Source organism: Microchirus variegatus (assembly GCF_963457635.1).
Source record: "Microchirus variegatus genome assembly, chromosome: 9".
Classification (NCBI taxonomy): domain Eukaryota; kingdom Metazoa; phylum Chordata; class Actinopteri; order Pleuronectiformes; family Soleidae; genus Microchirus; species Microchirus variegatus.
In genome coordinates this window covers 13,067,173-13,093,975 of record NC_139810.1, presented here as the reverse complement: position 1 = coordinate 13,093,975, position 26,803 = coordinate 13,067,173, and the positions used below count along the sequence as shown (strand labels likewise).

General features: G+C 41.5%; 1 protein-coding gene across 1 annotated transcript in view; it reads right to left on the bottom strand.

Annotated features, from left to right (window-relative positions):
* LOC310931942 (membrane-associated guanylate kinase, WW and PDZ domain-containing protein 1-like) overlaps window positions 1-26,803 on the bottom strand; it is a gene marked incomplete at both ends in the record, with an annotated part of 125,899 nt that overhangs the window by 6,602 nt on the left and 92,494 nt on the right. Inside the window, 9 exons of the mRNA XM_083895188.1 lie at window positions 313-456; window positions 1,920-1,977; window positions 2,084-2,168; window positions 5,293-5,496; window positions 10,341-10,643; window positions 10,745-10,940; window positions 13,443-13,534; window positions 16,265-16,520; window positions 20,420-20,454. Of these exons, the coding sequence (XP_083751314.1) occupies window positions 313-456; window positions 1,920-1,977; window positions 2,084-2,168; window positions 5,293-5,496; window positions 10,341-10,643; window positions 10,745-10,940; window positions 13,443-13,534; window positions 16,265-16,520; window positions 20,420-20,454 (1,373 nt within the window). The remainder of the gene's footprint in view (window positions 1-312; window positions 457-1,919; window positions 1,978-2,083; window positions 2,169-5,292; window positions 5,497-10,340; window positions 10,644-10,744; window positions 10,941-13,442; window positions 13,535-16,264; window positions 16,521-20,419; window positions 20,455-26,803) is intronic.

Below are 26,803 nucleotides of genomic sequence, written 5' to 3'. Positions count from 1 at the left end.
ATGAACATTATTCCTGAGTCTCTGTGACATATTAGGAGGATTTTATGGCCAGTTGATTTAGATTTATTACATAATGCACCTTTAAGATATGGATTCATCAGAATTAATTGAATTGACCTGCAGGAAGCAGCTACAGTGAAACAGTAGGCAAATTCACTTTAGCCTCCCACATCAGCTTTAACTTTACAGTGTAAAAGTATTTTTTTGTGTTTTCAGCATTTTCACTGAAGGGCAATGTGGACTGTCAAGATTTATAGAAGATGTGACATTTAAGAAAAAGACACAAACGATTTCTTTTAATGAGTTTCATACCCTCATCTTGCCGTTTCTGACAGCAGACCCGTCCTCCGCTAGTCTCAACACGTACAGGTCCATGCTGTATTCCCGCCCTCCTCTCAGGCTGAAGCCAAAACCTTTACTGTCCCGCTCAAGGTCCACAGAGTAGAACTCAGCATCCTGTGAGATGGAAAAGACGAGATAAATAGAGTCACACAGGGACAAGAAAGAGGAGGAATGACTAATCCATGGCAGAGTGGGGACAGAAGTCGAAACCAAAACGTTGGGACAAATCGAGCTGTGTCCCGCAGAAACTCACAAAATGTCAATGGCGCTACAATGCCATTGGAATGCATACATAATTTATGTGGCTTTATCCTGTGAGCTGGGTACAGATCACTCAGGAAGGGCGACACAAGGGCTGGAACCAAACTGACCACAGTCAGCAAAGAAAAAACTCTATCCTGTCCAAAACTGAATTCAACATGAACGTCTACTGACTTACTTAAATGTGTAAATCTAAAAGTGCGGGCAGCAGAGAGAGGTAATGAAAAAAACAAAAGAAATCTTTAGGGTTTTAAATTTGGAATAAAGCTTCAAATAACGGTAAAATATTTATGATTCATTCTGAAGTTCCTTTGCACATAGTTTCATGTGGATGGATTTCTATGAATAAATGATAGAGATGCTTTTTTGCGCCGTAGATATGCAGAGGCCCAATTAAAGGTTCAAAAGTTCAAGTGTTTTCTAAAGTTTGTGTACAGAAATACTCAATCCTAGAGCTGTGTCTTTGAGTCGATTTAAGTGGACCACAGAAGTCCTGAAAACATTTGGATATGACACCCCCACCTAGAATGTGCCCCAAAAAGATAACTTTATGTGCAAAGTAGTTCATAATGAACCTTGATTTGATATACCCTGATTGAATTTTGAGTGGTTCTCTTTAAATTATACCGTCATGATATTGGAAAATTAGATACATGATGAAGAAAAATATCCATTAATGTAAAAATTGTGATACTTATCCTAAAAGCTTCTAAATCCATTCAAAACCTCGCCACAAATTGAGCTGACTGCTCTGTGTGTGTTTCAGGTTACACCCAGGGTGATTGTGCAAGTTTAGCGTAAAATAAATGACAAAGTTCGTCTTGGCTTTACTTGTGTTTACATTACAGAACAGCAGAATAGACCCTCAAATTAGCCCAAAGCAGCAATTAGACCCAAAGAATCTGAATCATATGAGATTCTGAAAGATTCACACCTCTAATGCCTTATGTCTTCTTCATCATCTGATAAAATGAAACAGTTTAATAGCAACATAATATGGCGTGTTCCCACGGGCTCGACTCGCTTTGCCTTGGCACGGCGTGCTTAATTTGCATTTAGTGCCGTCATGAGCAAGACACCTGACACAAGAATCAAACCAAACAATGCCGAACTGTTCAGTTAAAAAGACTAAAAAATCCTAAAAACGTGGGTTAATCAACAACTAAAAGGGCCATTAGTCAACTTAAAAAAACGGCCGAAGTCGATGAGAAGGAAACTGCAAAAATCCATCCACCTCTGCTCTGATTATAGCTTCAGTCTGTTTGTGACTGACAGCTGGTAACTGACGTATTGATGAAAAATCATAGAATTCTTACCTGTGTCTGCATTTGTGTGGGAGGAGGAGGAGGAGCCCCTTTGGACTTTGAGTTATTCCTTTATTAAAAAAAAAAAAAAAAAAAGAGAGATAAATTAATGAAGAATCCGAAAGAGAGTTGAATTAGTTGCATATTTTTAGAGAAAGTGTGCGCTCAGCTCATACCGTAACTCTGTGGACTGAGGTGTGTGCGTGGTGGTGATGGTAGCGATCTTCTCGGCGTTGGTCAGCAGAGAAGCGTTGGAAGATTCTGGTAATAAAAAATGATCAAAAATAAAATGAGTATAATACACATGAGAACAGCCTTACCACCCACAAGTGACTCTATTCAAACTGATGCTAACTGCCTGTGATGTAACAGTAAAGGAAATATAAAAGACATCTGCAGTGTGACGACTTTCTTAAGCCAGCTCATCAAAAGCAAGGGAACACGTTTGTTTCTATGAGCACAACAACTCGGTCCGTATTCTGCAGCAGCATTATCGGCACTCTTTCACTCTCTCCTCGTTGCTAGAAAACAGGCAGTTTTCATCGTTTGAGATAATGTGAAGTTAGAATCAGGCAGAAAAGAAAACAAAATCGTCACCACTCCCTTTTGACAGAACCATGCAACGCTTACTGCCAGACACTTTGCATTGAGGATGTGAGTTAGCGAGCGCGTGCCTGTGTAGGAGTCTGTTCCCACTTCTCACCTCTCGTCTTATTTCGGCTTCAGTTTCTGTCGCTGCAAAGCTCTTTCAATTCAGCTTGATTTAAATAACATGTGTAAAATATCAGTGTGTGTGTGTGCGTGCGTGAGTGCACATCAACAAACTTTGAAGTCAAGACTCACTTTTCACTTGTCATTAAAAAACAAGCAAAACATTTAAATGTGAGACTACAGTGTGTGGTGAATTGATTTTTAGGTAGCCCACTATTAAGTAATAGATCAATGTTGCTTACTAACATGCATGTAAGTAGCATACTAGCCCTTTATTAGTAAATATTAAGCATGTATTAACACCTTATGTAGCAAAAATCTTAATTCATGTTGTAATAGAGGTAGAATAAGGTGTTAATACGTGCTTAATGATTACTAATAAAGGGCTACTATGCTACTTATATATGCTGGTAAGCACCTTATGGTGAATATGCGTTCCCTAATCTAAAGTGTTACAATTTTTTTTATTACCCATCCTGACTGAATAATTTCAATTTTTTCCCCCCAAAAAGCTGGACTTTCTCATCACTTGACTGGCTCCCTCCTGACCTGACGAGATCCTTTGGCCCCAAGACCATTTGATCTTCTTTTCTTCTGAAGCATTGCAGTTTTACTTCTTGTCTTTTTTTGACATTTCGTGTTTAAACTTTGAGTTCTTGAGCCAAGCGTCTTGGATAGCTCAGTCAAGTTTCTGTGCCCTTCTTTGTGCCCTCACCTTTGTGCCATAGTTAAAGTAAAACCCATAGTAAAAGCCCTTCACAAATTGTTAAATTTCTATTTGAATCTACCACCTATCCAGGGGCATGGCAGCCATTGTTATTAATACTAAAAAAGTAAAATGTGAATGTTTTGCAGAGGCTGAGAGGGAGTTATGAAACCTATGACTGCAAAGTGTTGAATGATGAGCATAAGTGGCTTGAATTGACCGTGATTAGCCAGTGGAGGTCGGTGCACCGCTGTGCACAAAGACCAGATGAACTGCTGCATTCTGAAGAATCTGCCAGCAGGTCACTGCAGTGGTCAATGGAAGCGAAATCCATGGCATGTGCCAAGAGCTGGACCACGTGCTGAGTCAGTGCTTTTCTTTCTTTCCTTTTTCACTTTGAGTGTGATAATTGACGAGAACTGTAGGATTTTGACGCTGCCCTTGCAAGACACAGAGGAAGTCTTGTGCCTTATGCTAATGTTTTGCTCAGCGTAAAAGCCTGTGGGGTCAGTGTTATCATCTGTTATCAGCTGATATACTGAATGACTATAATCCGAGATGACAATGCCAGGATTCATCCATCCGTTTTCTACAACGTTATCCTCAACAGGAGGGTTGCGGGGGTGCTGTGCCAATTTCAGCTGGGGCGGGGTACACCCTGGACAGTTGGCCAGTCCAACGCAGGGCCACATATAGCATAATAAAAATATAACATAACCATTCACTCTCACACCTACGGTCAATTTAGAGTGACCAGTTTACCTAATCCCCATATCGCATGCTTTTGGACTGTGGGAGGAAGCCAGAGAACCCGGAAAAAAAAACCCACACACGGGGAGAACATGCAAAACGTGCATGGGTTTTCTCTGAGTTCTCGTTTCCTCCCATATTCCAAAATACATGCATAGGTTACTTGGACACTCTAAATTGACCGTCGTCTCTAAAGTTAGTGTTGTCCCTGTGATGGACTGGCGATGTCTCCAGGATGCACCCCACTTTCGCCCTATATCAGCTGGGATTGGCACAAGCAACACCGCGACCCTCATGTGGAGGATAAAGAGGTAGGCAACGGACTGTTCAGGGACAATGAATCATTATTTTAACACGTTAATTGTCCAGACCTTAACTCCATTGGCAGTCTTTGCGACGTGCAGGAGAAGACTTAACACAGCGGTCCAACTTCTCCATAGATAATAGTCGGTGAAAAATTAACATATGCAAATAAATGCTGTGCCATTGTATAAGCTTATTGAAATAATGCCACAGAGAGGGTGTGTCGTAATCAAGCTAAAAGCGGCCATACATAAATTCAAGTGTGTGACTTTTTTGGCTAGGTGGTGTAAGTTTTGTCCCACTGGTATTGTTGAACGCTTACAGTAGAATCTCCATGATGGCGTCGACTTGGCACCACAGTATTCCGTACGGTGTCACAAAAGGAGTCCCAAAGGATACGCAATATGTAACGAATAAACATGGAATGTCTTGTTCACGTAATTACATTGTGTAAATGTATACATAAGCATGAACTACGTTTAAAGTGTGTGTTATTTCATTGTTTGATTTGTATTTATTTCTGCATTTTAATACTCGGCAAGACCCTGCCTTGCACTGAGATAAAATGCCGCTCTGTTTCTTTTCCGTTAAAAAAGAAGAGATTAACACCAAGAGGAAGTACTTGATTAAAGCCGTGTAGAGCAGTATTTTTTAAAAATCCTTTTGGGCTGACAAGATATTGCAAAATGGTGACAAAAACAAAAAGAAGAGTTGGTGCAAAGCACTGCTCCAGTAGTTTTGTGTCTCTGGGGGCAACTTACTCCTACTCAGTGACTCACTCTGAAACAACCAGGGTTCACACCCTGTTGCAAAGTGCTCTTGCCTGTGAATATCAGCAGTGCCCTTTTCTTCCCACCACAACCATGAATAAGTCACATCATACACTGCATTATGAAACAGCCATGTGATGCTTACCATCACCGGGGATGATCCTGAGCGAAACTGTGTTCCCGGCCTCCTTGATCAGGTTCACTATGTCCGAGTGCGACTTATTGGTGATGGAGCATCCGTTGACGGCCAATATTCGATCCCCGACTTTCAGCTTCCCACATCGGTCTGCCGGGCTGCCCTCGATGATGCGACCTATTTTGTGGGGCATTGCCACACAAGCATTTCCAGCTTTTGTGTATATGTTTTTTTGCATGTGTATTTTTGGATGTTGGAAATGGGATTTGTGTGATTGTTTGATTGATTTTGAGGGAAAAAATGACAGACAGGGAAAAACAGAGAAAGAGAGGAGAAAGAAAGATAAATTATCCAAATCACCACACCTCAGTTCACCCATAGAAAAATCATTGGTGTTGCACACATGCTGCAGTCAGTACATATGCAGAGTACTCCCCAAAACCTTGGGAATATGCAGAAGATGTCCTCTATCCCCCCCACTACCTGACATGTAAATCAATAAACTAAGAGACATATGCAACCAATCATGGCTCACTGTGGCTGATTCCTGACGGCCTGTCAATACACTGGCAGCCTCCCCCACCACGCACACCTCGGGGATGTCAGGGATCAGTGACCACAAAGCTGTCGCTGCAGTGTGCGTGCGTGCTGTTTAGGTGAAATGATGGTGTGTGACGAGGAAGCCTCTAGATTATATATATATATATGACCCTCACTATCATGTGGTTTAATGCAAGCTATGCAATTCTGACAAAACTGCACAGGAGTGACGGTGTTGAATATTATATGTCTTGTTTACACAGAAGCCCTGAGCAGACGCTGAGGATCTTCACTTCCTTCCCTCCCTCCATATCACACTCTCACTCTGCTCTTCCTTGTGCTTCCCTTTCCACCCAGTACATTTTTCAGTAACACTTTAGATTATAGCTAAAATATACCATGGTAATAGACCTATCTTATTTCTAATGAAGCATCCAGGTAATGGCTGGGAGATAATATTACCTCCCAGCCATACTATAGGCATGTGATCATAGTTAAGTACAACTGTTCACACCTGGCATAAAAATGCATCCTTCTGTGACCACTTGAAGTTAGCATTTGGCTTCATCCGCCCTTTATTCAAATACACGTTCCCTGACATGCTTGGTAAACGGAGGGGTGGTAAGAGGAGCCCAGCATATGTTACACTCTGCAGTTTCACCATTAGATATTGTTCCGAATGATTACACCACGAACCGAATAAAATAAACATCCACGGGTGTAGTGATTGTATGCTGTCATCTGTGCAAAGCCTTTTTATGTTGTCATTCTATTAAAAAGATAATACCTGCATATTAATGTTACCTCATTTACACACCATTATTACCAGTCTATTATCTGGAAATTAAATTAGAAATGAGATTGAAACCCAATGATATGACCTCTTTACAATTAAATATTACTGCGCTGTTACTGAACAGTAATGTGAAAACAGTAACTTTATCAGACTCAGTTAAAAACAATGGACTTTTGTCAGTGTCCTGTCCCTGTCTAAATGACATGATATGCAACATTACTAGGTGACAGGTACTCACGATCAAGCACCTAATCTCTAAACACAACACCAATGCCGGGTCATAGATGGAAGAGAAGGATTGGGGGATGGGCCCCATTAAACTGCACTAAAATGGTTTCCATGGTGAACGAGAGATTGAATTAGCTAGAAAATGCCTCAAGCCAAAAAAAAACAAACACCAAGAACACTTGGAAGAATCCTGAGAGCCGGGTTTGTGTTTTTTAACTCTCCTCAGATTGTCAGATTTCAGATTTCATGTCCCACATAGTTGGAATCCATTAGGAGAGTGATAGAGTGTGCGACGCACAATCCCAGATCACCACATGAAAGCTCAAAGTCTGTTGGTTTAATCCTCCCTAAAGGAGTCATGATGGGGCAGCGCAATGAGGCAGCAGCATGCAGCAACCTCAGAAGACTGGTAGACATTTAGACACGGCTGCTGGGTGAGACTGTCACTGGTGACGTTATTAATATCACATTAATTATTGCAACACAACACTGTTGGCTCACGGGATCAGTTTCCATGCACGGCTAAGTGGAGCTGTAACACGACTATGACATTTAATCGGACAACTGTCCTTGTCACCGTATACAAACAGTAGTAGGTAACCGATTGTGTGTACATCTCTGCTACAGGGCTGTCAACTTTTGAGAAAACCTTGGAGTGAGACATTGTGGCATGCGGGGCAAATGTATGGCTATAGTAATATTTTATACATCCCAAGCTTATTAATGCTTTACACAATATGCTTTATGTATTAATAAATCTCAATACTCATAATGATTTATACAATAAAAAGGTAAACAATAACAACATCTTCGAGATTCGATCCTACAACCTTCCCAACGAAGTCCATCTGCTAAACCACTGAGCTACCACTTTTGAATACATATCAGAGGAATATTTTGGAACCAGAGAGAGGTTGATTTTGTTCTCCTCATAGTCTTTGCAGGCATAACTTATCGTTCACGAGTGGCTTTTCTCGGGCTCAACAGATTTGAACACAGATAAACTAAGCTGTCAGATATACAGCTTACCGTTTTTAACCGTGATGTGTACTTCAGAGTGACAAATCGGAGGTGTGGCGTGAGAGCGTGAGACGTAAGTATTTTAATGGTCTACAAGGGCCTTTCTGCATGGAGTTTGCATGTTCCTCCGTCTGTGTTTGTGTGGGATTTCTCCAAAAACATGCATTATGGGGATTAGGTAAAATGGTCACTATAAATTGACCATAGGTATGAATGTGAGAGTGAATGTGAACGGTTGCTTGTCTCTATATGAGGCCCTGTGATGGACTGGCAAACTGTCCGGGGTGTACCCGGTCTATCACCCTATGTCAGCTGAGATTGGCACAGCTCCCCCGCAACCCTCCTGTGGAGAATAAAGCGGTAGATAATGGATGGATGGATGGTTGTATTAGCACAACCTGGGTGTCTAGTCTGGTCAACAGGGGGCCTTACTCGAGAAAAACAAATGGGGAAAACATATAGTATTATATTCTATCATTTGGCTGGCAGGTGTGTATTTGCCACATGTGCTGTGTTTAACAGAAGAGGAGGTCGTGGACCATGTTTTCAATACAATATGATATTAGGGGTGTGCCGCCATTTTGACAACTTTGGCATTAACCATACATTCATTGATGTATTACAATTTACACATTGTCAGCCTCTGGAATCAATGCCGTTTCACTGGACTGTCAATGTTACTATCAACTCATCCATCCTTTCTTGTGTTTTTCCCGTGACACACCACCGTGCGTCTTCATAATGGATAACTACGCAAGGAACCTTGGCATGACATTGGTGTTGAAAATGAATCACTTGGCGGGTAAATACCAAATTTGGTCGAGGACAGCTTCTGCAATTCCTCTTCGGTGCCCGGGCGGCTTTAATTCACGCGGTGCTGCTGCTTTGTCTGTGATGCGTAAATGGTATAGACAGATATATACTTTGCTGAGTAGAGTCCAATTACATGCTGAATGAATTGGCGAGGGCAGCTGTGAGCCATGAATCTCTGATGATGGTGTCTGTGACAAAGCTGGAGTTGGGCCTGATCCTGAGGGACTGTGCTCGGCACACTGACAGATTTCTCCATGAGCTTGTGACAGCAGGTTTGTGACCTCAGTCCACAGTATTAAGCGCTCATGTCACTCAAGTCAAATTCCAATCGCTTGCTATTCATATAATGGAATTAACTCAGCGAGTTGAAGTTTTAAAAATGCGAGCAGGAGATGGCATCCGTCATTTCATTTGTGCATTCATCACCGTGTGAATGCTTTGAGACTGTTGCTCTTTCACAGGCATTTTTTTTTTTGAGAGTAAATTCTTGTGCATGTCTGCAAATGTTTGAAAAGCACACAGTAAAAAACTCTTACATTTTTCTTTGGCAAAATTCTTGAATAAATGATCTTGAGTGTCAGTCGATGAAGGTGGTTTAAAATGGTTTGTGTGCATTTAAATTTAACATCTGTGGCAAAAAGGGCTCATTCTGTCACTTAGGTTAAATTTAATAATAACTTGGCATTTGCCCCCGAAATTCTCATTCTTGTGGTATAAAATGTATCTTATTTCCGGTTATGTTTATTTATTCAAGGACAGTGGGGTTTCAATATTTGACACACACACGCATTCACGCGCACACAATATTTATGAGTAGTTTCTGTTATATATTGCGAGGAGATGCTGAAAAGGTGTGCTATAATGACAAATAATTCATGACCATATCACCCCCCCCTCTGGTTTTCCAACTTACCTTCATACTGAAGGCACTATGAAGTTGTTTTAATGTTTTATTCACTGCAGTATTAAAAAGGATCGAAAGCTCTCACGTTTAATCTGCTCAAACCTGCAGAATCCTGAATAAAATATTGTCGTCCGTGAGTAGGGCTGCACAATATTGAAAAAGCAATAACATTGTTGAATATTGTGATATGATATGATATGACTTGTAATAAATACAACCAAGATGTAAGTATAATGTGTTAGTGTCTTTTTACGCCCCTTAAAATATTTCTCATCCCTCTAAAGGAAAAACATGAAAACAAATTAAAAACCTTCATAAAAGACTAATAATAATAATAAAAAAAACAATGATAGACTGGCGACCTGTCCACGATATGACCTCGCCTTTCACCTTATGTCAGCTGGGATTGGCACCGGCAGCCTCGCGACCCTCATGTGGAGGATAAAACGGTAGACGATGAATGGATAGACATATACTAATCATTTTAAAAGTGTTAACATCATGATTTTTCGATGTTTTCAGAGTAAATAAATCTCAGCAGAAAACAATGATCATCAGACAAACTATTCATGCAACATGCACCAATCCAGATTGGAAATACCCAAACGGTCAAAGTCAGATTAACTTAGAATGAATCATGTTATTGGCTGAGGTCAAAGAGAGTCAGCCCGTGATAAACAAAATAAATGCTCATGTCAGACTGGATAGAAATTCCCATCAATCTCTGCCAGCTCCAGCTCAGTCTGCCACACTCACCAAAGGTGGTGCCGGCATCAGGCCTGGAAACGGACGACACGATGACGAACCCGAAGCCCTCGTTCTCGCCGCGCTGGATCTCCACGTCGTACGGCTGCAGGGAGGCGGGCACTACCGCACTTCCACTGCCGCCTCCGCCACCGCTGCCTATGCCGCTAGTGGATCCACTGCCTGAGCTGACGGTGTTGAGCGAGTTCTGGCTGCCCTGAGGCGTCCGCTTGCCCTCGGTCAGGCTGGGAGCCTGGGTGCTGCTGTGGTGGGAGGAGGCCGGCGATGGAGGAACGTCACCTTCTCCTTTTGACCCTGGTAATGAGGAACAAGAGCCTGTTCAGACACTGCATTTCTACAACTTTGAGTATATTTGTGTTAGGAGGTGGCAAGTTTGTTGTAAAATTCGTCATCACCTCCAAATCCAGGGGTCTTGCGTCTGACGGTGAGGTTGACATGTCCCTGTTTGGCAGCCTGCTGCATCAGCTGCACAACCAGCTGGTGAGACTTGCCCACCACCGCTGTGCCGTCGACACAGATGAGCTCATCGCCCGACCGCAGGCGCCCATCCTCATCTGCTGCGCCGTACTTCACTATGTGCCCGATGTAGATCTGAAATAAGGCAAAACATGCCAAACACGAGACTTGAAAAGATTTTTCTTCAGCAACATTTGGGAAGATTCGCAGGATATATACAATGAAATTCAGCGCACGGGTAAAACTACTCATGTCACTCAATAATGGAATCAATGCAGAAGAGAAACTTTAAAAATTTATGATTTGAGAGTTTCCTTTTGCACATAGTAATTTTGTTTTGATTTTGGACCAAATTGTTGGTGTCTCCAGTAAAAACTCTTTGATCTTGCTTGTCAGAGTTAATAAAGGGGGTATGAAATGGTTTGTGTTTGTTTTTATACAAACTGGAGCAAATATTACAGTCGCTAAAGGAGGCTCATTCTGAGTAAATGCCCTATTTATCAAAAGGTAAATATCAAATTATCAAAAGGAACTTGGGACCTAATTCTTATTCTTGTGGACTTAAAAGACTTGAAAGATTTCTCTTCAACAACATTAAGGGAGATTCGGAGAGCGCACACAATGAAATTCAATGCACTGGTTAACATGGAGCTCAGGACTAGACAAAGTTAAAAACGATGAAAGAAAATAGGCCTTTAAATGTGTCGTTTTGCGACTTTGAAATGCAAACAAATGTCTTTTACATTCAAACCAAATGAGTTCACCCGGTGCAGATTAACTCTCTCAGCTCCACATGACTCTCTCTGTGTTTATGCACAAACACTCCCCCAGTCAGGTCTGATAGTCATGCTTTTCAGAACCTGTTTTCAGAATAAAAATCACCGGAATGTATGCACTGCAGCTTTAAAAACATCAATAAACAAACTGTAGATCACTGCGTGGATTAACAGCTGCTTGCTTTAAATGCTTTTTTGAAGTCATTTATCATGACTGGAATACACTGCAGTTATTGACAAATTAAGGGTCATAATTGAAATAATTGAAGGCGGCTAATTGAGAGTCGTTCAACTGGATTAAATGGAATGAAATGATTTGCAAAGTAAGTGATTCTATCATCAGCTAAGAGAGTAAAATGACTATGTGAGTCTCCCTATCTCCTCAGTATGACTGAGATTGCTGTTACATTTCGTAAAAGGTATTTGGAGTTTGGAGACATCAAAAAGGCCCATGTAGGGTATTGGGGCCACACAGACAGTTTTGTGCTTCAGGCATTGTGTGGGAGTGTATGTAAAGAAGCAAACAGAATCAGAAACAAGTGCACAACTATTGTCTCTGTCTGGTACAAACAACAAGTACCAACTCTTGTGAGGTTGACCTGAAGCCTGCCTCCATTTAGTTTTCCTCTATTTCTGCCTTCTTCTCCCGCCTCTTGCTCCCTTGCTTTTAAGACAAAGTATGGCTTGCATCCATAAGGATCGCTGGCGAAGGCCTTTGACGTTCCTAACAAGCTGTCTATAAGATCCTCCAGAGAACAACTCCAGTTAGAGAGAGAGAGATGTGTTAGGACTGTGTTCTACTCTGGATTGACTGCTGCTGCAAACAATAAAGCACAAGAAGGAAGGACTGAATCCACTAAACACGTTCAAGTGTGTTTTTGGAAGTGTGGTTGTATGAGTTATTGGCAAATTGCTTACACACAATCAGCCTCACTGAAAACATTATGTAGACATCTACAGAAAGACATTAATCTGACGCTAGTAAACCAATCACTGTCCTGCAGGCTGCTTGAGTAAAATCTATGTTTTTAGCTTGTGCCGATACAGCAGCTGCCTGTAGTGGTAAGTTTGTGTCAACTGACGAATTTCAAACATTGAAGTCACACTGTATCTCATTTTAATGTACTGATGGAGGCAGCAGTGGATTAACAACGCCTGTGTGCCAAGCCATGAAATGTATTGATTTTTACTCTGGACTTTGGTGCAGGAGGGTTCACAAATCTCAAGTGGGAAAATAATATTGTTTTATAATAGTCTGTGGGTGATTTTATTTTGCTCTGCAATGCTGCAGTTATGGCCAAATACAGAATCTCCTGAATAGGGAACCAACCACAAACCTCTGTCGTGCTAGAGATGGGCTTAATGTGATGACGACATACTGTACATGCACATTCTTGCAGCTTTTGTATACATCCAATATGACAGCCACCGAAGAGAAGCTGCCTTTCAATCCAGGCTGTTGCATTCATTTTAAGTGAGTTAAATTCAACAGGTACTCCGCGCAAAACTCGTCGATGCCATTACTAGATAACCCTCACTCCTGGAGAACTAGAAGAAGCATGTTTTCCATTGGGTACAGAGGCTTTTTTTCATCTACATCTGTTGTTCTTGAAGGTAGAAGGTGACTGCGCCCTTTCCAGACTCGTACTGAATCTCATTGAAATGCAGTCTGGCAATAGCCAGGGTAGGAAAATATTGTTAAGATGTCTCTAGGGTGGTTCTACGGAAACGGTGGTGTCAATGGGGGCCCACTCAGCAAAGCTGGAGCAGATAATGCATCATTACTTCATACAAAAAAAAACTTTACAACACCTTTTAATCATTAGTTATTTATGAGATTTAAAGGTGGAGTGATACTTACAGGCTCCCCTGCCTCATTTCCTCCCAGGATGCGAAAACCGAAGCCTGTGTCCTTCCGCCAGAGAAAAATATCCTGCTCCTGAGAATCTGGCACTGAAATCCACAAGAGGAACAGTGAAAAATTGACTGATTAGCATCTTTGCAGCTACATCACTGAATGCACATTCACATCAACGTCCAGTTCTGTGATTGCTGATCAATGTGGTACTCTTCTATTGGCATCAACATGAGAACAGCGCTGTCTTTTGTCGATCCTTTTTCCAACCTAATCTGGCAAAGTCTCATTCTGTGGTCATGCCATATTCATGGGCCAACTGCTTGAAACTTGCTTCTAATTTACCACATATACACACCTTCTAATCACACATGTACTGTAAATATCCACTCATTTCTTCATTGCCCACCTAAAAGAGGTCACACACTTTAATTTTTTGTTGGACCAGCTACCATTGATACAACAGATCATGTTTTTAAAAACCTCAATGTCAGTCCACAGCTGAATTATGTTTTAACCAAATTCTTTGACTATGTGGTGGCCAATCCATAGCCTCTTCCACGATATAAATCAGCAAGTATCCCTAGGATGTTTGTACATTGAAAACACTAGTACTAGGAGATTAACATCAGCCATAAATGAATTGCAACATCACAAATGCACTGGAAGCAAAAGGAGTTGGAGACAAAATACATAGAGCACAGTGTCATGTGTGCCTTTTTTTTTGGTCGTGGACAAAACTGGACAGCGGCAAGGTTATTTTATGTCTGTCCAGTGCCACAGGACTGTCTGCTGTCTGCATGGCTGCCACACAAGGCCAGTAGTGAACCCATTAGCTTCAACTCTACAGTTCCCTCGATAACTCAGTCGGTGTGATTTAACACTGCTGCGGCTAGACTTGTAATTAACCCTCTGTTGACCCATGACTGCAGAGATGTGATCAATGTAAACTAACAGTAAAAGGAGCAGTTGTGTGGCCGTGTCAGGAGACAGGTGACATGAAGCACTGGGGGATGCAAAACTCCCAAAAGTTCATATTTTAGTTAAACTGTTCTGCTCCCCGTCCACACATCGGATGCATTGCTGCACCTACTTGCAAATGTAAGTCTTTATACTGTATGTGGCAGCCTGTATGAACACATGTGAAAACAGACACTGAATCTAGGCTTCTTTGTTCTTCTCATTCATGTTTCTTGCGTTTCACCCTCTTCCTTTGCCAGATCAAAAAAGGGTCTGCAGCTTCTTCGGGGGTTATCAAACAGATATACCAATCAGCTGCAGTTAAAAGCAGCCTCTCTCTTTCTCTCCAGAACCAGTTAATATTTAATCATCAGCAGTCCTAGATTCTACAGGCGGCGACGATGATCATTAACCAACACTGCAATGTGAGGCATGAACACTGCTCTTTATCTGGCTGGAAACATCAATGCTGTCATGAACATCGCATCAGAGAAATATATACACGATATGCAGCCCTACTCTGCTCTTTAATATCACCACTGTTTAAGGAGGGGAACATAATTGGTTCAAATCCTGGGACAGGTCAAGGACTAGGGTGTCCCTGAGCAAGGTACCCAACCACCATTGTTCCAAGGGCACAGTGCCTATGTTCACTACTGTGTATAAAGTATGAGTTAATGGGTTGTGTATCTATCCTCTTTCTTGGATATTGTTATATTAGAATTGGAATATAAGTAGTTTATCACCAAAGGATGCAGCAGCAGAAGAGGAAAATGATGATGAGGAGTTTTAAAGACGCTGTTTTCTTTCCAGAACAGTTTGACAGCAGCTCTTTGGCTGTTGATGATGTAAATGTGGTCACTTTCAGCCTTCAAAGCTAAGTGGTTCAGAAGGTGAACTGTAACTGGTTGGGGTTAGGGTAAGTTTAAAGTAGGCACAGATGGGGTGATACGAAACTATTCAGTCAAGCACATCTTGACCACAATAATCACCATTCCGAATTGTAAAAATCTGGTTTAGGTTTTTTAATTGCCTCCAAAACACACTTTTCCCTCACAGGTTAGTGAAGAAACAAATACTTTTTTGTATCTGTAAACACGATTCAGCCTTTTGTCCATATTCTGTGTATCTGTGCACAAGTACAGACAGATGCTAATATTATTTCCTTTATTTCTGATGTTACAGAAAAATAACAACTTTCTGTGTTTCAGTGCCGGAGGTTTTTTACCAGAGGGCTGACAGATGGGAGGAGATGCATTGGTGGCATTTTATCAAAGTGTGGCTGTGAGTTGAAATGAAAATCTCCTGCTGCGAATGTCCTGAAATTGCTTGACCTCACCTTTTTTTCTGTCACCAATAGATTATGAATTGTTTGGACATTTTAACGTGGAAAAACAAGAACAGAGTGTGAGATAATTATAAATCGTGAGGTCCTTGGATAACTGTAAATATTTTGACACATGCATAAGCACACACACCAAACTACTCGACAGCAGTGTTTGGTCTGTTTTCAAGGACACTTTCCTCTTGGAGGCACCTTTTGTCGCTGGATCAGTTGTTTTGCAAACACAAAGGCATTAACAAGCACAAACACATGCCCAGAGACGTAGCTTGTGGTCATCACACTGAGGAGCGAACAGTGAACTTGTGTGTAGCGTCTCCACACAACGATAATTACATTTGCTGACATGATCCAATGTGATCTTCATTTCACCAACATAGCAACAAATGCAAGGAATGGGGCGGGGGAGCCTAATTTAATATACAAATAAGTCAAGAAAAGAATATAAAAATGTCTCCTTATCTCTGGCCGCATTCGCATAAAAATACTGCATTTAGAGAAAAGACAAGACAAGAATTTTACTCACATCGGCTCTCGTACATACTCCTGGACTGAGCCCAGATCTTAAATGGGTCTGGCTTCTTCTGGAGGGTGAGGGTGCCATCTGCAGGGTCCTGAGGGGGCAGGCCCGGCAGCGGCTGGGTGGGGGCAGCAGGAGTGGGAGCCACAACCTCACTAGGCATGGCAGGGGGCGGGTGGCTGGGAGAGTCGGTGTGGGTGCTGCGGTGGCTGCACACACTGTGCTGGGAGCTGCTCTGGCTGTCTTTCCTCTCCAACTGGTGCTGTGTGGACAGAAAACACAGAGAGAGAGAGAGAGAGTGAGGAGAGAGAGAGGGGTGTATGAGTGATGGGAGTTGGATATAAGCGTGAGATGGAGGTATAGAGGGCAGTGAGAGCAGAAAGAATGCGAGAATTATAGGTGAGATAGTGATAAGGTCGAGATAGAGGGACAAAAAAGAGGTGAATGAGAAAAGTGTTGGAGGACAAAGAGAAAGAAAAAAATCAACCAAGGTCATCTTTTTTATAGACGTTGCAGCAGAACATCTCTGATGGAAAAACGTCTGCTGGAGAGTGAAGAGAAATGATTTGGTTTCCATGGTTGCCAGACAAAGTGAGTTTTGAAATGTGAGGGAATTTGACTAAACAAAGACGCTGTCTCTTATGAATCCAACGGATCTCGAAGCAGAATCAAGGTTGATTTCCACTAGAAATGTGTCATATTGAAACAACAGAGAGGAAATGGTGGGTGGGATAGAGGTATTGATAGTGTTGCTCTTAATAATATGCTGTTTTAACAGTGAATATAAAAAAAAAACAAGTGGTTACAAGTGGCACTGAGAATATTCAGACTCAGTGCTCAATGCTCCTCATGCATTTGAATTATGTCCATTCAGAAAGAGTTAGCACACCACTCAAAACTCCTGCACCAAATTCCATGGAGAAAGTCAGTGATTTAAGCTTAAGTTTGTGTCACTCAGGTAAATCCTAACAAAGGATATTAAACACCAAAGTCACAAAATAACACATTTGAATGTACCGATGGAGGCAGCAGTGGATCGACAAATCCTGAGTGCCGTGATGTTAAAAATCACAATTCTTTGGTGCAGGCAGTGAGTGGGAAGAAAAGCTACACAAGCGTCAGCGTCCAGTTGACAAATACATTCTTAAGATATTAAAGACCTAAGCAGGATATCTGCTTTTGGCATCATTATGTAATGACAATATTACAATATAAATAACCCTATTTATCACCCACCTCAGGCTGCACTCCCTAACCGGTAATTAATGCAAGCATTAGCTTTTTGCCCGTATTAATAATAAATAAAAATTGAATTTGAATTAAGAGTCACCCTTTGACTTCACTGATCTGCTAATTAAACTGTACTTCCTGATGTATAGTTTATTTTTATGTCACTGGTACCTATATCAACACACCCACTCATGGCACACTGGTTTAATGCTGTGGTGTTTTTGGCCTGTGATCATGCTGCTAAGCACTTTTCTGTAACCGTTGGTTGAACTTAATTAATGCAAGCATATTATAAAACATATTATATTATAAAACATTTTTGTTGTGAAAAACAAGTCTTACTGAGAGGATGTAATTACTGACAATGAGAAAGCACTAACAACTGAATATGTCTGTAGCTTATGAATGAATATGAATAATGAACTGGTGCATGGAGACGTTGAGAAGTCATGGCAGCATCACACTGAATGAGATGAAGGGTCAAATATTCCAGTACTGCTCCTTAATGAGGACAACGGCCAAGCAAAGTCTGATCAGTGGACATTGGTGCTTAATGTGTTCAGATAGCACCGTCTCCCTTGCATATGAGAGTTGACTGTGCGCACCGATTTAGATTCTGAACTGGAGGCCACATGGTTGTTGTGAGTTGACGTGAAGTCACATGCAGTGTGACATTTCAGTGACATGACACAGAGGGGGAGAAAACTGGCTTTTCCTCTGTGGAAAATGAATCCAAAGTGACAGTCAGGCAAGGCCTCCACTGGTCCAACCCCTCCTCCATCCACCATGCCATGTGACCTGAATGGGTGACGCCCACACCCACTGATGGATACCACTTTCAAACTAATCCTAATCCAAATTTCCTGACGAAATTGAGGGGACGCTGCACAAGGTTTTCTCCCACTCAGTTGAATTAATCACTGGCCTTGAATGAGTTTGTTCAGAAAAAAACCTCCTTCTGCTTTCTGCTATAACATGCCACCTCCAGGAGTGAAACAGGATAAACAGTAATTTAAAGTTGCACTAGCGTCTTCTCTGAAATGGTATTGGTTTAGTTGTATCTGGTTGAGATTAGCTGTTAAAACAATTTACCGTCTGTGTTGTCCACTGAGGAGACATCCACACTGCTAGCACATATTTGTTGGTGTTCCTGGTCTTGTCCATGATTACTAGTAAGCATCTCAGTGTGTCCTCTTCACAATGAAATTATCAGTTATTTTTAAAACCTGGGTTCTAGGAAGTAATTTCCTGTTTCTCTACATGTCTTCCTGGAGTTAGAGTGAGAGGCTGTACACAAGTCATGTATCTTCTTGCCAGTAAAAAGAGGATTCATTTGATTCTCCTTTATCGAGAGTATTCATTTCTCCTGCAATGGCTAAAACAGAGGTTGTGGCCCCCAATCAATTGCATGCAGCCAGCCACTTAATATCAAGTTATAATGACTTATTTCTGTATGTTTGAAAATCTATAAAATATTGTAAATATTATTACTTTGCTATCTTTTTTCACTTGACCAGTCCCTAACTGACCAAACTAGACACTAGACTAGTCTTCCACATGGATTTCTATTTTTACAGGCCACAGAAGACACTTTGAAATCCTACCTGTGCGACCGAGGCGTTCAGATTGAAATGGATCTGTAAACATCCGATCAGAACATGTACAACCGTATGTGGTTTGAATCCGCTTTGGAAAAATTCGATCTCATATGTTTTTACAATCTGGATATACTTAATAATCTGATTTTGGGCTGCAGTCTGAACAAGGTCTCAGTGGCCCCCAGGTCATTTGAGTGGAAATGGTGCATCTCTGGTTAAAAATAGTGTAGACCAAGACAAAGTCAGCTTTTTACTAGGATTTACATTCCCACTGATAGTGATTATAGCCAGACCCATGAAGTAATTTGAACCATGAGTGAATGCTGATTTAACACATTCCCACTGGCAAAAAAAACCTGTTAAAAACATGGGATTCAATGTTTTGACCAATTGGAATGCAGTATATCTGTAGGCTACTGTAGTCAGTTACATTGAGCTATGGTTGTAATTGTACTACACTTCTTCTCCCAGTATAAAAGTGGGGAATTGATTTATTGAATTAAGTGTGTCAGCCTTCCCTACACAAGGTGTCAGCATTCCTTTCAGCTTGTTAGTATTTTGTGTTTTTAATTATTGCACTGCAGAAAATAAATAAAAATAACTTTAGCTAACAACAAGTAAGTATGCACTATGTCCAGTGCTCTGGATTTCACCAGGTTTTTCCTCACTGTTGTCGTCTTCTTGCACAGTGCACATATATCTTCTGTTCTTTCTGGAACAAAGTCCAGGATCAGGGACTGGGGGAACCAGTTAGGGTCCAGTTGATGTGCAGCAGTAATTTGACTCACTGTGTTTGTTCAACTGAGGAATTCACTTTAGTACCATTTCAGTTGTTTACATGTATTTCAAAAGTCCCATTCTAGTCAAACTAACACAATAATTAATTTTTGTCTAATGTCATGTAAATACAATAACTGATGCACTGCTGTTAGAACAGTACAAACAGTATCTTGCCTCTCTCTTCTCTCATCCCTCAGCTGAGGCTCTGCTCTCTCCAACTCTCTCTCTCTCTACCAGCTGGTCACTGTTACACTGTTCTGCCTGGACTACGCTTAATCACTCACAGGATGGCAGTGTGGCAGGAGTGGAGGGATGAAGAGATTTGGTGAGAGGATGTAAAACAGAGAAATTACAACACAGAAAAACAATAAAAAGGAGAGAAGCGTGTAGTTGACAGACTGTGATCAGAGTAAAGATGGATGGTGGCAGCAGATTCAAGTAATGTTTCTGAAGCTGAAGAGTTTGGATATCATATCAAACATTCTTCTTTTTCTTCAAAAAGCAATCCATTCGCACAATAACACACAAAAGAGTTGAAGCTCATAGTACTCACCACCAGCTTTGGACTCCTCTTGGCTGGCACCACTCCTGCAAAACATCGGCACAGAGACAGAGAGAGCATTAATGACCTGCTGTGCCTTGTCCGCTCTGATCAAAAAGAAAGAAAAAAAAACTCCCGGGGACGAATGGATGGAGCCTGCTACAGAGCAGAACTGGCCCTGCTCTCTCCTCGTCCTCTGATTCTCTCTCTCTCTGAGCAACACGCTGCACAAGGCTGCCCGCTAGTCTAAGTGATCTCCTCCCCCTGTGCCGTATCCAGCTCCACACGGCACTCTCACTCCCACCAGATCTGTCAGTGTTAGACAGGCTGAAAGCTGCTGCAGCAGCTCTGGAGCTGCTGGTCCAAGCTACAGGTTCCCTCCCTCACTCGTTCCCTTCCCAGAATGCTCGCAAGCTGTCTTCAACTCAGCCTCTCCGGCATAAAATCAACTCAGTGAGAAGCAGCTCGGCAGCTCAAACTCCATCTCAGAAAGAAAAACCTCACTATGCCTCACTATGCACACATTCTGAGAAACTACAGATCTGCTTCCTCTCCTCCCCTCTGCTTTGCTCAAGGCTTAATGGGAGATCTTCTTCTCCCCCCCACCCACCCCCCTCTCTTCTTCCTCACACCATGACTTTCTCTGTCTCTATCTCCCTCTCTCTCTTTCTCTCATATACCAGTTAACATACTGTACAGAGTCACCACGAAGATCAATCTCATTTGTGCTAGTGGAATATTTATACATGGGAGGCTGTCAGGAGAGAAGATTCACACCAGTGTGGGGAATTATTCCACATTCCCACTTAACTGCCCTTTTTTCACATCCATCACAAGCCAGAAAATCCATTCATAGTATTGGTGTCTCTGTCACAAACATATTTACACCAAATCTATACACTCTGAGGTGATTATTTACCCCACATGCTGTGAGGCTGCTCCGCCTTCCAAGAAAATTCCTCTCCCTTACCCTACTTTGTTTTCCTGCCACTTACGACAACGCTGTACTGTATGGGGAGTCAGAAATAGACAAATGAATGCATCAATGACACGAGGCAGGATTGGGACAAAGTATTGCCGTTGCCAAGGTAATCAAATCCTGTACTGTATACAGTGGCAGCAGCACAAAATGTATTCATTCTCACCCTTTCATCCATCACACCCTCTTTCTCCTTCATTTCTGCTATGAAGCCGAATGAAAACGTATTATTTTTTTTCCTACCCAGCATGCACTTGGAAAAACCTACTGGGAGTATTAATGGAAGGTTCTAGCGACATTAACATAACATGCAAGCATCCATCTTAGGCTCTTTCTGCTGCATTGGCAAAAAAATCATTAAATGTTAAAATTCTCTGTTGCTGCACAGCCCCTTTCTCTACACAATTCATAATTTATCCTCTCTGTTTCTCAACCCACTCCTTCTCCTCCTCTCTCTCTCCTTCAGATTATGGGGGAAGCCAGTAACTGGAGCAAGTGGAACATGTCATGTTTGAACATATGTGTGTGTCTGACCCCAAAGTTGCACATCTGAATTTCAAGGTCGTTTTATGTCATCAGACTCCGTCAAAGGATTGTTCAAAATGTGCAGGATGTTTCACATTCTGTGCAGGACTGAGTCCTTCTTACAAATATATAACAAGGATCCATTTTGTGTGTCCTCAGCATGAGCATGTTTTTTTTAAACTCTGTCTTGAGGAGTCTAGTTTTGTCTCCAGGACCTGACTTGGAAAGATCCTCTTGGATCCTTGTCTTTGAGAAACACCAAGTGTACGGTGTAAAAAAAAACAACAACTGCTTCCTGTTACAACAGCAGGTTATGCAGCATTGGAGCCCTAAATTATCGTGAGGAATGCCAATAGAAACCTGTCACCTTGAAACAACTTCTCAAACTAGGAATGACAACATAATTACTGTTAAACGTACAGAAATGTAATTTAACTAACGCATTATGTTTATTAAAGTTGGAGCGGGGAACTGAAGGGAACTTATGACTCAAGAAATTGCTATAGTTTGACCCCAACACTACATTAATCCATGATAGCTGGTGTCAACTAGAACCGCTGATTTAAACGTGCGTGGTGTGAACACATCTTCATTCATAACACGGTCTTTATTGCTTCTGTCATTGTGGCAATGTGGTGCTGATGTATAGGTTTAAAGCCAGTGAGTTGATCCAATCTGGCAAGATGTAACATTCATGAGGAGCAGCTCGAACGAAGGACATATGGGAATGGCATGTTCCTGCACATACACACGCATCTCGGGAGAAACATCTATAAATGCATGCCTGCCATACATATGTAATACCAGCGCAGGCAGGTATGCAATAAGAAATTCAATAAGCTTTTGTTTCCACACAGAAGGTGCCTTTACAAATACAAACAGTATTTGCGTTATCAAGCAGTGCCAGACATTTCTTTCTTTTCTTTTTTACCTTGCTGAAGCTGTCGAATGACAGTAAATCTCTGCTCAACAGAACGTGGCACCATTTTAAGATTGAACTAATCAAAAAGCCTGATTTCATTATTACATTGGGGCAACGTTTCTCCAAGCTGACTCAAACTGTGACCATTGTCAGCCAAATTAGAGAGGAGGCACACAAATTGTGAACGTAGTCAGTTGACCTAAACTGCCTCTACATATCAATGCTGATGCGGCTGCTTTGTCTACTTTTTTAAACAGTAGACAGTGAGTCATGTTCAGAATAAGAAGCACAAGTACAAAGATGTATGCTAATAGAAAATAATACTACTCCCAAAGATGGGAGAAATGAAGACTTTAACTCTTGTGTTCAGACGTGAACTTCAGAAAATTGGGTTTCGACATTTTCTTGAGTTTGCCATTCTCAAATAAAGTATGCAGCAGGAGATTGTCTGGGTCAGCAATACAAGATCTCTGGATATAACCCAACACACTCTTATCATGTCCGTTCACAATTATAACACTGGTCACAATTATAACACTGGCACTGGCAAGTATTGCCAAGAAAACAGTACTTTTTAACTGGAAAAGTGGATTTAACATCTAACAATGGCTGAATCAGCTCACTCAATAAATATTAGTGGAACACGACAATTTTAACTACTCATCGACTGTTGTCGCTGTCCATCCATCCATCGTCAACCACTTGACTTCAACCACAGCTCTAGCAGGGGCCCCAAAGTTTCCCTGGCCACATCACCCACGTCCAACTCTGACTGAGGGATCCCCAGGTGCTCCCAGGCCAGTGAAGAAAACTCATTTCTCCACCTAGTCCTTGGTCTGCTCCCAGTTGGCTGTGTCATGAACGCCTCCATAGGGAGGCCTGGTGGCATCCTTACCAGATGCCTCAACTACCTCATTTGGCTCATTTCCACGCAAAGCAGCAGCAGCTCTACTCCAAGTCCCTCCCAGATGGCTGAGCTTCTCACCCTATCGCAAAGAAAGACCCCAGCCGCCCTTCTGAGAAAACAAATTTCAGCTGCGATCTTGTTCTTTCAGTTATGACCCATCGCTCATGACCAAAGGTGAGGGTAGGAATAAAGATCGACCAGTAGATTCTGAGCTTTCTCCGATTATCTGGCCAACCTCATGCATCCAGGAGCTTAATTGGAGCTGCATGTGAAGGAAACAGCAGCAGCTGTGATTGGCACACGCAGGCCTTTTCAATATCACACAATATGACATGACATGACTACAATATGATTGTGGAGTCCTACTCATTACTCAGGTATAGAACACTTGTGAAACTTTCTGTGGGCACTTCTTGGTGTTTTCAGCCATAGTGCTGCTGTGTGAAGATGTCTCATTTTACTCACACGATGTGCTTCTACTGCCTCACCTACTCAGTCATGATATAAATGCTTTGTGTGTGTAGCATGGGAATGTATCCACAGATATTAAAATTTTGAAAAGTGCTATACTGAGAAACAGAGACACTCATGCGGAGCTGATGGGCTCGATCAACACTGTGCAGGTTGTGAATGAGAGAGAAAGGATGCGCGGTGCTACAAATCAATCTGATTCACACAGCTCTTGAATGAAATTACATTTTACTCCTTTGAAATACAAAAAAAAAAAGGTAAATCAATAGAGCGTGGTTGATTTATCTGTGGTGGTCCATGATAAATAAATCTTTGTCATCAAAAAATATATATTTGTTTTTTATTCATTTTAAAAAAATTTAGTGGGCCAGAGGACATCAGCTGGGTAGGCAGTAGTGATGGCTCAATACCACTTTTTCTTGTCTACTGATATCAATCTGATACAGACATGTTTACATCTTTTAAACAACTGAGCTTGAGCTATTGACAACTATCGGCTGTGTGTACAAAATGGATGAGGTCTTCTAGTTGAGAAGCCTCAAGATTTGCTAAATGACTGGCGCACGACACTTTTTGAAACTGTAAAGGTGGCTCACCGCAACATCTGTGTCACTTCATGTTTCAAACTGGAAGACTGTTCATTTTTATTTGCAGCCCATATTGACACATTTGTGTTGATGCATTCAATACCATAACCAGATATTTTGAAAACATAAGGCTCTAACTTTATATGGAATATTCTGCTCCTATAAAGAAGAAATAAAAAGCCCACATTTTACAGACTGTGCTTAGTGACGCATTTATGTGAATTCTAAGGTTGCGATGGTTTTCTTATTCCAATATCTGATCCAGCTATTTTGACTCATATCTGACCATTTCTGGAGAAATGGATGTATTTGTATTTGCATCTACGCTACCAACAGGACATATGCAGCACAAATTCATCAGTTATCGAACAAACCCTCTACATTCAATAACTGCAATCATAACATCTGAAGCAGATGTTAAGCACAGGGCCTTAAATAAACATAGAAAACACTTGAGCCTTTCAATCAGAATATGAACGACAATGGATGCGTGCTATTCAAGCGGTGGCCTTGATAAACCTTCAAAGGCCCCACACATGCAAGCGAATGGCACATCCTTCAGGTTTTACATGTACATGGTTCGAGGGCGTACTACATGAGTGATGTTCCATTTTTTTGAGCCAAACCTGTACATATTTGTCCTTCATGTAGTTTTAACATGCAAGTCCTCTTATCCAGTTAACCTCCCTCCTCATCTTCTCTGCTGTATCACCCCCCTTCCTTAATTTCTACTATATTTTATGTCCCTCCTTTCTGACTTTTCATTTTCTTTCTTTCTTTCTCTCTCTCTCTCTCTCTCTCTCTCTCTCTCTCTCTCTCTCTCTCTCTCTCTCTCTCTCTCTCTCTCTCTCTCTCTCTCTCTCTCTCTCCCTCAGGGGACAGGAGTGCTGTGCACGATTGTCATGGCAACAACGATGGGGAGACAAGATGGAGGAGTCAAAGCTGGCCTGGCCTCCTTTACAGGAGAGAATAAGGTGTGTGAGAATACCAGATGTTATCTTGAAATTTGTATTAGAAAAATAATATTTCTGAGGTAAGACGCTGCAAATACTGAGCGGAGCTGCTTCGCAAATGTAAAAAATGACTGAATCCTGCTCCTCACACCTGCCTACAACATTTTAGTCCACTGCAGATGAGGGATGGGAAAATCCAAGCCAAGAAAACAGTTTGAAAATAGCCATATGGCTTGAACATAGCAATTCTTCTTCACTACTTGGTTCTAGAGCAGCTCCTTCTCTCATTAAGGCAACAATCTGTTTTACATCCTGTCTTGTGTATTTCCACTACACAAATGACATGTTACTATTCTCCCTTTTTCTTGGTTTTTAATGTTCACAGGATTGAAACTAAAGAGACCATTTGTTAGGCAGTCAAACAGCTAAAAGCGTGGCTGTGTCCATTTCAATGTGATCGGCAGAAACATTACTTAAGATGGATAATCTAGAGACAATCATTTTTGAACTGGTTTTGTTTTACAAATAATATTCTCACTGTGTCATATACAATGCAGACAGTTCAGTCTTAATCTCACACCTGATTTATACTTATTTGACATGTTTGATAATTGACACTTGGCACATCTTAACAACCCACTCAACGTTTTCAATTTATGCTTTAGTGAAAGGTTTCAGTCAATAATTGAGAAGGAAGACATTTTAAATGTGCTGCAGGACAACAGGAGCATAAGAAAGGGAGGCAACAAACACATGATGTTTTGATCTGACATTTGAAGATGAAACATCTAAACGAAGACAAATGATCTTCACAGAGATAGTGACAACCAATCAAGTTTCTAAAAGTGGGGGACATAAGAGGAAACCATCCAGTGTCTATATCTGTCATAGGACGGAGTTTGCTGTTCAACAATAGCACATGCTGCGGGAGATTGTCCAGAGAGAACATAGAAATTCCAAATCTGGCCAAACCACGATTCAAACCATGAACCTTCTTGCTGTGGGGTTCCAGCGAGAACCGCTGCACCACCCACATATCTGGATTTGTGTAA